Source organism: Procambarus clarkii, chromosome 64 (genome assembly GCF_040958095.1).
Source record: "Procambarus clarkii isolate CNS0578487 chromosome 64, FALCON_Pclarkii_2.0, whole genome shotgun sequence".
NCBI lineage: Eukaryota > Metazoa > Arthropoda > Malacostraca > Decapoda > Cambaridae > Procambarus > Procambarus clarkii.
In genome coordinates this window covers 2,849,191-2,861,816 of record NC_091213.1, presented here as the reverse complement: position 1 = coordinate 2,861,816, position 12,626 = coordinate 2,849,191, and the positions used below count along the sequence as shown (strand labels likewise).

General features: G+C 49.3%; 1 protein-coding gene across 1 annotated transcript; it reads right to left on the bottom strand.

Moving 5' to 3' along the window:
• Positions 1-3,603: 3,603 nt before the first annotated feature.
• On the bottom strand, positions 3,604-8,339 carry LOC138354659 (mucin-2-like). The gene is made up of 2 exons (XM_069309016.1): positions 8,106-8,339; positions 3,604-5,535 (listed from the first exon to the last, which is right to left on the bottom strand). Exons 1-2 carry the CDS (start codon positions 8,337-8,339, stop codon positions 3,604-3,606), a joined length of 2,166 nt encoding a protein of 721 aa, XP_069165117.1.
• Between the last annotated feature and the right edge of the window lie 4,287 nt (positions 8,340-12,626).

Genomic DNA, 12,626 nt, shown 5'->3' with positions numbered 1-12,626 from the left:
GTTTCAATCCTCCTCATAATTTTTGCATCATCGGCAAACATTGAGAGGAACGAATCTATACCCTCTGGAAGATCATTTACATATATCAGAAACAGTATAGGTCCAAGGACTGACCCCTGCGGGACTCCACTCGTAACGTCTCGCCAATCTGAGACCTCACCCCTCACACTGACTCGTTGTCTCCTGTTACTTAGGTACTCCTGTATCCAACGGAGTACCTTCCCTTTCACTCCAGCCTGCATCTCCAGTTTTTTCACTAGCCTCTTGTGTGGCACTGTATCAAAGGCTTTCTGACAATCCAAAAATATGCAGTCTGCCCACCCTTCTCTTTCTTGCCTTATTTTTGTTGCCTGGTCGTAGAATTCAAGTAACCCTGTGAGGCAGGACCTGCCATCCCTGAATCCATGTTGATGCTGTGTTACAAAGTTCTTTCGCTCCAGGTGCTCCACTAGCTTTCTTCGCACAATCTTCTCCATCATCTTGCATGGTATGCAGGTTAGGGACACTGGTCTGTAATTCAGTGGCTCCTGTCTATCCCCTTTCTTGTATATCGGGACTACGTTAGCTGCTTTCCAAATTTCTGGCAGTTCCCCTGTTGCCAGTGATTTGTTATACACTATAGAGAGTGGCAGGCACAGTTCTTCTGCGCCTTCCTTTAGTATCCAAGGGGAGATTCCATCTGGGCCTATAGCCTTTGTCACATCCAACTCTAGTAAACACTTCCTTACTTCCCCGCTGGTAATCTCAAACTCTTCCAGTGATTCCTGGTTAGCTATTCCCTCTCTTATCTCTTGGATTTCTCCTTGCTCTAAGGTGAAGACCTCTTGGAATTTCTTATTCAGTTCCTCACACACTTCCTTGTCGTTTGTAGTGAATCCTTCTGCCCCTATCCTTAATTTCATAACCTGTTCCTTTACTGTTGTTTTTCTCCTGATGTGGCTATGCAGCAATTTAGGCTGAGTCTTTGCCTTGCTTGCGATGTCATTTTCGTATTGTCTTTCTGCCTCTCTTCTCATCCTGACATATTCATTCCTGGCATTCTGGTATCTTTCTCTGCTCTCCAGTGTTCTGTTATTCCTATAGTTTCTCCATGCCCTTTTACTTTGCTGCTTAGCTGGCCTACATCTCTGATTAAACCATGGGTTTCTCATCTTCATTTCACTGTTTTCCTTTTGGACTGGGACAAACTTGTTTGCTGCGTCCTTGCATTTTTGCGTGATGTAGTCCATCATATCTTGGGCCGTCTTTTCCCTGAGCTCTGTTTCCCATGCTATATCTGTTAGGAATTTTCTTATCTCCTTATAGTTTCCCTTTCGGTATGCTAACCTTTTGGTTTCGGTATCCCTCCTCGAGTTCAATAACCCTTCTTCAATCAGGTACTCAAACACCAGTACACTGTGGTCGCTCATTCCTACTGGGGCCTCAAAACTGATTTCTCTTATGTCAGAGTCGTTCAGGGTGAAGACCAGGTCGAGTCTCGCTCTGTGTGTGTGCGCGCGCGTGTGTGTGTGTGCGAGCGTGTGCGTGTGCGTGTGCGTGTGCGTGTGCGTGTGTGTGTGTGTGTGTGTGTGTGTATGTGCGCGTGAGTGCGTGTGTGTGCGCGCGTGTGTGTGTGTACTCACCTAGTTGTACTCACCTAGTTGTGTTTGCGGGGGTTGAGCTCTGGCTCTTTGGTCCCGCCTCTCAACCGTCAATCAACAGGTGTACAGATTCGTGAGCCTACTGGGCTCTATCATATCTATACTTGAAACTGTGTATGGAGTCAGCCTTCACCACATCACTGCCAATGCATTCCATTTGTCAACCACTCTGACACTAAAAAAGTTCGTTCAAATATCTCTGTGGCTCATTTGGGCACTCAGTTTCCACCTGTGTCCCCTAGTGCGTGTGCCCCTTGTGTTAAACAACCTGTTTTTATCAACCCTGTCGATTCCCTTGAAGATCTTGAATGTGGTGATCATGTCCCCCCTAACTCTTCTGTCTTCCAACGAAGTGAGATTTAATTCCCGTAGTCTCTCCTCGTAGCTCATACCTCTCAGCTCGGGTACTAGTCTGGTGGCAAACCTTTGAACCTTTTCCATTTTAGTCTTATGCTTGACTAGATATGGACTCCATGCTGGTGCCGCATACTCCAGGATTGGTCTGACATATGTGGTATATGATGTTCTGAAAGATTCCTTACACAAGTTTCTAAAGGCCGTTCTTATGTTAGCCAACATGGCATATGCTGCTGCTGTTATCCTCTTGATATGAGCTTCACGGGACAGGTCTGGCGTGATATCAACCCCCAGGTCTTTCTCTCTCTCGGACTCTTGAAGTATTTCATCTCCCAAGTGATACCTTGCATCTGGTCTCCTGCTTCCTACCCCTATCTTCATTACATTTGCTTGGATTAAACTAACAGCCATTTGTTCGACCATTCCTGCAGCTTGTCCAGGTCTTCTTGAAGCCTCAAGCTGTCCTCCTCTGTCTTAATCCTTCTCATAATTTTGGCGTCGTCAGCAAACATTGAGAGGAATGAGTCTATACCCTCTGGGAGATCATTTACGTATATCAGAAACAGGATAGGTCCAAGTACAGAGCCCTGTGGGACTCCACTGGTGACTTCACGCCAGTCTGAGGTCTCACCCCTCACTGTAACTCTCTGCTTCCTATTGTTTAGGTACTCCCTTATCCACTGGAGCGCCCTACCAGTTACTCCTGCCTGTTTCTCCAGCTTATGCATCAACCTTTTATGGGGTACTGTGTCAAAGGCTTTCCGACAGTCCAAAAAAAATGCAGTCCGCCCACCCTTCTCTTTCTTGTTTAATCTTTGTCACCTGATCGTAGAATTCTATCAATCCTGTAAGGCAAGATTTACCCTCCCTGAACCCATGTTGATGGGTTGTCACGAAGTCTCTTCTCTCCAGATGTGTTACTAGGTTTTTTCTCACAATCTTCTCCATCACCTTGCATGGTATACAAGTTAAGGACACTGGCCTGTAGTTCAGTGCCTCTTGTCTGTCGCCCTTTTTGTATATTGGGACCACATTAGCCGTCTTCCATATTTCTGGTAGGTCCCCCGTTTCCAGTGACCTACTATACACTATGGAGAGTGGTAGGCAAAGCGCTCCTGCACACTCTTTCAATACCCATGGCGAGATTCCATCCGGCCCAACAGCTTTTCTCACATCCAGCTCCAATAGGTGCTTTTTGACCTCGTCTCTTGTAATTTCGAACCTATCCAAGGTCACCTGGTTTGCTGCCACCTCTTCTAGCGCCGCGACATCTCCCTGTTCTATTGTAAAGACCTCCTGGAACCTTTTGTTGAGTTCTTCACACACCTCTTTGTCATTCTCTGTGTACCTGTCCTCGCCCACCCTAAGTTTCATCACCTGTTCCTTCACTGTTGTCTTCCTCCTGATGTGACTGTTTAGTAGCTAATTGGCTAATGATTGTGACTGTGGCTAATGGGTTTGTGTGTGTGTGTGTGTGTGTGTGTGTGTGTGTGTGTGTGTGTGTGTGTGTGTGTGTGTGTGACCTTCACACACACCTGGGGGTCATGACCTCTGCCCATGATGCTCACAGCTTGGGCTCACTCGAGAGATGTTCTTAGCTAAATCTCTACAGACTTAGGACATATGACACTTGACTGGCGTGACGGGTGAAGCGTGACAGGTGAAGCGTGACAGGTGAGGCGTGACAGTCCAGGAGTGACAGGTGAGTAGTGACAGGTGAGGCGTGACAGGTGAAGCGTGACAGTCCAGGAGTGACAGGTGAGGCGTGACAGTCCAGGAGTGACAGGTGAGTAGTGACAGGCGAGGAGTGACAGGTAAGAGACGGGACAGGTAAGACTGTCTGAGGAACTGGTCTGGGGTCTGAGACTGAGGAACTGGTCTGGGGTCTGAGACTGAGGAACTGGTCTGGGGTCTGAGACTGTCTGAGGAACTGGTCTGGGGTCTGAGACTGAGGAACTGGTCTGGGGTCTGAGACTGTCTGAGGAACTGGTCTGGGGTCTGAGACTGAGGAACTGGTCTGGGGTCTGAGACTGAGGAACTGGTCTGGGGTCTGAGACTGTCTGAGGAACTGGTCTGGGGTCTGAAACTGAGGAACTGGTCTGGGGTCTGAGACTGTCTGAGGAACTGGTCTGGGGTCTGAGACTGAGGAACTGGTCTGGGGTCTGAGACTGTCTGAGGAACTTGTCTGGGGTTTGAGACTGTCTGAGGAACTGGTCTGGGGTCTGAGACTGAGGAACTGGTCTGGGGTCTGAGACTGAGGAACTGGTCTGGGGTCTGAGACTGTCTGAGGAACTGGTCTGGGGTCTGAGACTGTCTGAGGAACTGGTCTGGGGTCTGAGACTGAGGAACTGGTCTGGGGTCTGAGACTGAGGAACTGGTCTGGGGTCTGAGACTGAGGAACTGGTCTGGGGTCTGAGACTGTCTGAGGAACTGGTCTGGGGTCTGAGACTGTCTGAGGAACTGGTCTGGGGTCTGAGACTGAGGAACTGGTCTGGGGTCTGAGACTGAGGAACTGGTCTGGGGTCTGAGACTGTCTGAGGAACTGGTCTGGGGTCTGAGACTGTCTGAGGAACTGGTCTGGGGTCTGAGACTGAGGAACTGGTCTGGGGTCTGAGACTGAGGAACTGGTCTGGGGTCTGAGACTGTCTGAGGAACTGGTCTGGGGTCTGAGACTGAGGAACTGGTCTGGGGTCTGAGACTGTCTGAGGAACTTGTCTGGGGTTTGAGACTGTCTGAGGAACTGGTCTGGGGTCTGAGACTGAGGAACTGGTCTGGGGTCTGAGACTGAGGAACTGGTCTGGGGTCTGAGACTGTCTGAGGAACTGGTCTGGGGTCTGAGACTGTCTGAGGAACTGGTCTGGGGTCTGAGACTGAGGAACTGGTCTGGGGTCTGAGACTGAGGAACTGGTCTGGGGTCTGAGACTGTCTGAGGAACTGGTCTGGGGTCTGAGACTGTCTGAGGAACTGGTCTGGGGTCTGAGACTGAGGAACTGGTCTGGGGTCTGAGACTGAGGAACTGGTCTGGGGTCTGAGACTGTCTGAGGAACTGGTCTGGGGTCTGAGACTGTCTGAGGAACTGGTCTGGGGTCTGAGACTGAGGAACTGGTCTGGGGTCTGAGACTGAGGAACTGGTCTGGGGTCTGAGACTGAGGAACTGGTCTGGGGTCTGAGACTGTCTGAGGAACTGGTCTGGGGTCTGAGACTGAGGAACTGGTCTGGGGTCTGAGACTGTCTGAGGAACTGGTCTGGGGTCTGAGACTGTCTGAGGAACTGGTCTGGGGTCTGAGACTGTCTGAGGAACTGGTCTGGGGTCTGAGACTGAGGAACTGGTCTGGGGTCTGAGACTGTCTGAGGAACTGGTCTGGGGTCTGAGACTGTCTGAGGAACTGGTCTGGGGTCTGAGACTGTCTGAGGAACTGGTCTGGGGTCTGAGACTGTCTGAGGAACTAGTCTGGGGTCTGAGACTGAGGAACTGGTCTGGGGTCTGAGACTGTCTGAGGAACTGGTCTGGGGTCTGAGACTGAGGAACTGGTCTTATCTTAACACACAATCGTATTCAATGTAGAAAACAAAACTGTATCAATTCCTGTAAAAGACAGCACAATACCATGACTACAATAGGTCACCGTGCCACAGATAATCACTCACTGTAATCACTGTCATCCACCTATAATCGTAATTATTATGTGGAACTCTAATTTAACTTCACTGTACCTATTAGTAATCTTCAAATTTTGATACAATGTACCTATTAATTATGTTAGATTAAGAACCTGACCGAATGGCTATGCGTTTTAGTGGTCGGTCCTAGAGCTAATGGGTTTAGTTACAGGTCCTAGAGCTAATGGGTTTATTGGTCGGTCCTAGAGCTAATGGGTTTAGTGGTCGGTCCTGGGGCTAATGGGTTTATTGGTCGGTCCTGGAGCTAATGGGTTTAGTGGTCGGTCCTGGAGCTAATGGGTTTAGTGGTCGGTCCTGGAGCTAATGGGTTTAGTGGTCGGTCCTGGAGCTAATGGGTTTAGTGGTCGGTCCTGGAGCTAATGGGTTTAGTGGTCGGTCCTGGAGCTAATGGGTTTAGTGGTCGGTCCTGGAGCTAATGGGTTTAGTGGTCGGTCCTGGAGCTAATGGGTTTAGTGGTCGGTCCTGGAGCTAATGGGTTTAGTGGTCGGTCCTGGAGCTAATGGGTTTAGTGGTCGGTCCTGGAGCTAATGGGTTTAGTGGTCGGTCCTGGAGCTAATGGGTTTAGTGGTCGGTCCTGGAGCTAATGGGTTTAGTGGTCGGTCCTGGAGCTAATGGGTTTAGTGGTCGGTCCTAGAGCTAATGGGTTTAGTGGTCGGTCCTAGAGCTAATGGGTTTAGTGGCAGGTTCTAGATCTAATGGGTTTAGTAGCAGGTTCTAGATCTAATGGGTTTAGTTACAGGTCCTAGAGCTAATGGGTTTAGTGGTCGGTCCTAGAGCTAATGGGTTTAGTGGTCGGTCCTAGAGCTAATGGGTTTAGTGGCAGGTCCTAAAGCTAATGGGTTTAGTGGCAGGTCCTAGAGCTAATGGGTTTAGTGGTCGGTCCTAGAGCTAATGGGTTTAGTGGCAGGTCCTAGAGCTAATGGGTTTAGTGGCAGGTCCTAGAGCTAATGGGTTTAGTGGCCGGTCCTAGATCTAATGGGTTTAGTGGCCGGTTCTAGATCTAATGGGTTTAGTGGCCGGTCCTAGATCTAATGGGTTTAGTCACAGGTCCCAGATCTAATGGGTTTAGTCACAGGTCCTAGATCTAATGGGTTTAGTCACAGGTCCTAGATCTAATGGGTTTAATTACAGGTCCTAGATCAAATGGGTTTAGTCACAGGTCCTAGATTTAATGGGTTTAGTGACAGGTCCTTGAGCTAATGGGTTTAGTGGCAGGTTCTAGATTTAATGGGTATCATTGGTGCGGTGGTCACGGTACTGTGTACGTTTAGGGGTGATCCTAGACGGCATGGGTTCGAATCCTGGCCGGGTCAAAGAGTTCTTAGTGAGATTATAATATATATATATATATATATATATATATATATATATATATATATATATATATATATATATATATGTCGTACCTAGTAGCCAGAACGCACTTTTCAGCCTACTATGCAAGGCCCGATTTGCCTAATAAGCCAAGTTTTCACGAATTAATCGTTTTTCGACTACCTAACCTAACCTAACTTTTTCGGCTACCTAACCTAACCTAACCTATAAAGATAGGTTAGGTTAGGTAGGGTTGGTTAGGTTCGGTCATATATCTACGTTAATTTTAACTCCAATAAAAAAAATTGACCTCAAACAAAGAAATGGGTAGCTTTATCATCTCATAAGAAAAAAAATAGAGAAAATATATTAATTCAGGAAAACTTGGCTTATTAGGCAAATCGGGCCTTGCATAGTAGGCCGAGAAGTGCGTTCTGGTTACTAGGTACGACATATATATATATATATATATATATATATATATATATATATATATATATATATATATATATATATATATATATATATATATATACACACACACACACACACACACACACACACACGAGACGAGTGCGTGCGTGTGTGTGTGAGAGTTTACATACGCAAGTTTGCCAATATAAAGTAAACCTCCACATAGATATTGTGCACGTCGGGCTACACGAGCTTCAGCAGTAAAAGACATGAGGAGCCGCCACTGACCGCCGCTGTTAAACATGACTTTGAATGACACTTGGCACTAAGGGCCCAGCCGAGTGGCACTGACCCGCTGCTCCTATGGTTGGCCCAGGTGCCTGCCTCCTCCGCCTCCACGTGTCCACTACTGCACAAACGTTACTTTGTCTGCCACAAACATATCGTTTAGGAGTTTGTTGATTATTTATACTCCTTGTGGTAAGGATATGTCATGTCTGAGTATATCATATCTACTGATCTGTCGAGGTGTACCGTGGCTTCTGAGGTACCGTGTACCGTGGCTTCTGAGGTACCGTGTACCGTGGCTTCTGAGGTACCGTGTACCGTGGCTTCTGAGGTACCGTGTACCGTGGCTTCTGAGGTACCGTGTACCGTGGCTTCTGTGGTACCGTGTACCGTGACTCCTGAGGTCCATACCGTGGCTTCTGAGGTGCGTACCGTGGCTTCTGAGGTGCGTACCGTGGCTCCTGAAGTCCGTACCGTGTACCGTGGCTCCTGAGGTCCGTACCATGTACCGTGGCTCCTGAGGTCCGTACCATGTACCGTGGCTCCTGAGGTCCGTACCATGTACCGTGGCTCCTGAGGTCCGTACCGTGTACCGTGGCTCCTGAGGTCCGTACCATGTACCGTGGCTCCTGAGGTCCGTACCATGTACCGTGGCTCCTGAGGTCCGTACCGTGTACCGTGGCTCCTGAGGTCCGTACCGTGTACCGTGGCTCCTGAGGTCCGTACCATGTACCGTGGCTCCTGAGGTCCGTACCGTGTACCGTGGCTCCTGAGGTCCGTACCGTGTACCGTGGCTCCTGAGGTCCGTACCGTGTACCGTGGCTCCTGAGGTCCGTACCGTGTACCGTGGCTCCTGAGGTCCGTACCATGTACCGTGGCTCCTGAGGTCCGTACCGTGTACCGTGGCTCCTGAGGTCCGTACCGTGTACCGTGGCTCCTGAGGTCCGTACCGTGTACCGTGGCTCCTGAGGTCCGTACCGTGTACCGTGGCTCCTGAGGTCCGTACCGTGTGATATATAGATATATCATTTTCATACCTTTTCTCGGCTGCTCTTCTCACACTAACATACACATTCCTGGTTCTCTGGTATCTCTCTCTACTTTCTGGTGTTCTGTTATTACGGAAGTTCCTCCATGCCCTTTTGTTCAGCTCCTTTGCTTTCATACATTCCTTATTAAACCACGGATTCTTCCTTTGCTTCTCTGTTTTTTCCTGTTGGGCTGGGACAAACCTGCTTACAGCCTCCTGACATTTTTGGGTGACATAGTCCATCATGTCTTGTACGGACTTGGTTCCGAGTTCTGTGTCCCAATGTATATCCCATAGGAATTTATTCATCTCCTCATAGTTTCCCTTTCGGTACGCCAGCCCTTTGTTTCCCAGTTCTTTTTTGGGGGTGATAATTCCTAGCTCAACCAGGTACTCAAAGCTCAATACACTATGATCACTCATTCCTAAGGGGGCTTCCAACTTAACTTCCCTTATATCCGACTCATTTAGGGTAAATATCAAATCAAGCAAGGCTGGTTCATCCCCTCCTCTCATTCTTGTCGGTCTCTTGACGTGTTGACTTAGAAAGTTTCTTGTTGCCACATCCAGCAGCTTAGCTCTCCATGTGTCTGGGCCTCCATGTGGGTCTCTGTTCCCTCAATCTATCTTTCCATGGTTGAAGTCTCCCATGATTAGTAGTCTGGATCCGTTCCTTCTAGCCACAGCTGCTGCTCTCTCTATTATATTGATGGTGGCCAAGTTGTTTCTATCAGATTCCTGTCTGGGTCTTCTGACATTCGGTGGGGGGTAATATATGACTACTACTATAATTTTCTGTCCTCCAGTTGCTATGGTGTAGTATATGTAGTCACTGAAACCTTCACAGTTCTGAATTACCATCTCTTCGAAACTCCAACCTTCTCTTAGTAGCAAAGCTACACCACCTCCTCCTCTCCCTTCTCTCTCTTTCCTCACTACACAGTAGCCCTGTGGAAACACTGCATTTGTTATGGTGTTTGTTAGCTTTGTTTCTGTGAGTGCTATTATGTCTGGGTTTTCTTCTAGTGCCCATTCTCCGAGTTCACTTGTTTTATTAGTAATTCCATCTATGTTAGTGTACATTGCCTTGAAGCTCACTTTCTTCAGTTCAATTCATTGTGTGTGTGTGTGTGTGTGTGTGTGTGTGTGTGCGTGCCTGTGTGTGTTTACACGTATGTGCGTGCTTGTGCTGGTGCTTGTGGAGAAAGAGGGTCGCGTGTGGGTGTTTGCGTGCGTGTGGGTGTTAGCGCGCGTGTGGGTGTTTGCGTGCGTGTGTATTTATCGTGTGATTCCCAGCGTGGAGAACTTATCAAGCGGGAACAAGGAGTGACCTTTGCTTCCCCCCCAAGTTATGCGCGGACCTAAAGGTCAGGAAGCCAAGTCTGAAGGTCACGAATTCAACTCCTAGAAAACCTGAGACTGACCTCCTGGTCCCCGCCTTATTAAACCCAGGGATACTGGTCCCGTCTCTCTCTCTCTCTCTCTCTCTCTCTCTCTCTCTCTCTCTCTCTCTCTCTCTCTCTCTCTCTCTCTGTCTGTCTGTCTGTCTGTCTGTCTCTCTGTCTCTCTCTCTCTCTGTCTGTCTGTCTGTCTCTCTCTCTCTCTCTCTCAGCCTTCATATTAGTTACTAAGGTCTGGGTACATTTGGAGAGGGTGCTCAAGGTCCAACTCCATGTCAAGGGATAGTGTTATTCCTCGACTCATTGAAACTCATTTGTTAATGAGACTATTGTTTGGTTTTATCGGGAATTGTTAACTTTATTTAACGGTGTGTTAGTCGTGTGAGGTTACAGTCGTGTGGGGTTACAGTCGTGTGAGGTTACAGTCGTGTGGGGTTACAGTCGTGTGAGGTTACAGTCGTGTGGGGTTACAGTCGTGTGAGGTTACAGTCGTGTGGGGTTACAGTCGTGTGAGGTTACAGTCGTGTGGGGTTACAGTCGTGTGAGGTTACAGTCGTGTGGGGTTACAGTCGTGTGAGGTTACAGTCGTGTGGGGTTACAGTCGTGTGAGGTTACAGTCGTGTGGGGTACAGTCGTGTGGGGTTACAGTCGTGTGGGGTACAGTCGTGTGGGGTACAGTCGTGTGAGGTTACAGTCGTGTGGGGTTACAGTCGTGTGAGGTTACAGTCGTGTGGGGTTACAGTCGTGTGAGGTTACAGTCGTGTGGGGTTACAGTCGTGTGGGGTTACAGTCGTGTGGGGTACAGTCGTGTGGGGTTACAGTCGTGTGGGGTACAGTCGTGTGGGGTACAGTCGTGTGAGGTTACAGTCGTGTGGGGTTACAGTCGTGTGAGGTTACAGTCGTGTGGGGTTACAGTCGTGTGAGGTTACAGTCGTGTGGGGTTACAGTCGTGTGGGGTTACAGTCGTGTGGGGTACAGTCGTGTGGGGTTACAGTCGTGTGGGGTACAGTCGTGTGGGGTACAGTCGTGTGGGGTACAGTCGTGTGGGGTACAGTCGTGTGAGGTTACAGTCGTGTGGGGTACAGTCGTGTGGGGTACAGTCGTGTGGGGTACAGTCGTGTGGGGTACAGTCGTGTGGGGTACAGTCGTGTGGGGTACAGTCGTGTGGGGTACAGTCGTGTGGGGTACAGTCGTGTGGGGTACAGTCGTGTGGGGTACAGTCGTGTGGGGTACAGTCGTGTGGGGTACAGTCGTGTGGGGTACAGTCGTGTGGGGTACAGTCGTGTGAGGTTACAGTCGTGTGGGGTACAGTCGTGTGGGGTTATAGTCGTGTGGGGTACAGTCGTGTGGGGTACAGTCGTGTGGGGTACAGTCGTGTGGGGTTACAGTCGTGTGGGGTACAGTCGTGTGGGTTATAGTCGTGTGAGGTTACAGTCGTGTGAGGTTACAGTCGTGTGAGGTTACAGTCGTGTGAGGTTACAGTCGTGTGGGGTTACAGTCGTGTGGGGTTACAGTCGTGTGGGGTTACAGTCGTGTGGGGTTACAGTCGTGTGAGGTTATAGTCGTGTGAGGTTACAGTCGTGTGAGGTTACAGTCGTGTGGGGTTACAGTCGTGTGGGGTTACAGTCGTGTGGGGTTACAGTCGTGTGAGGTTATAGTCGTGTGAGGTTACAGTCGTGTGAGGTTACAGTCGTGTGAGGTTACAGTCGTGTGGGGTTACAGTCGTGTGGGGTTACAGTCGTGTGGGGTTACAGTCGTGTGGGGTTACAGTCGTGTGAGGTTATAGTCGTGTGAGGTTACAGTCGTGTGAGGTTACAGTCGTGTGAGGTTACAGTCGTGTGAGGTTACAGTCGTGTGAGGTTATAGTCGTGTGAGGTTACAGTCGTGTGAGGTTACAGTCGTGTGAGGTTACAGTCGTGTGAGGTTACAGTCGTGTGGGGTTACAGTCGTGTGAGGTTACAGTCGTGTGAGGTTACAGTCGTGTGAGGTTATAGTCGTGTGAGGTTACAGTCGTGTGAGGTTACAGTCGTGTGAGGTTACAGTCGTGTGAGGTTACAGTCGTGTGAGGTTACAGTCGTGTGAGGTTACAGTCGTGTGGGGTTACAGTCGTGTGGGGTTACAGTCGTGTGTGGTACAGTCGTGTGGGGTTACAGTCGTGTGAGGTTACAGTCGTGTGGGGTTACAGTCGTGTGAGGTTACAGTCGTGTGGGGTTACAGTCGTGTGGGGTTACAGTCGTGTGAGGTTACAGTCGTGTGGGGTTACAGTCGTGTGGGGTTACAGTCGTGTGGGGTTACAGTCGTGTGGGGTTACAGTCGTGTGGGGTTACAGTCGTGTGTGGTACAGTCGTGTGGGGTTACAGTCGTGTGTGGTACAGTCGTGTGGGGTTACAGTCGTGTGTGGTTACAGTCGTGTGGGGTTACAGTCGTGTGTGGTACAGTCGTGTGGGGTTACAGTCGTGTGAGGTTACAGTCGTGTGTGGTACAGTCGTGTGTGGTACAGTC

Excerpts from the sequence above, each read along its gene's own strand:
- LOC138354659 (XM_069309016.1), bottom strand. The coding sequence starts at position 8,339 with ATGGTACGGACCTCAGGAGCCACGGTACATGGTACGGACCTCAGGAGC. Across the intron at positions 5,536-8,105 it reads TACGCACCTCAGAAGCCACG|ATAAGACCAGTTCCTCAGTC; the intron begins GTATGGACCTCA and ends TTGTGTGTTAAG.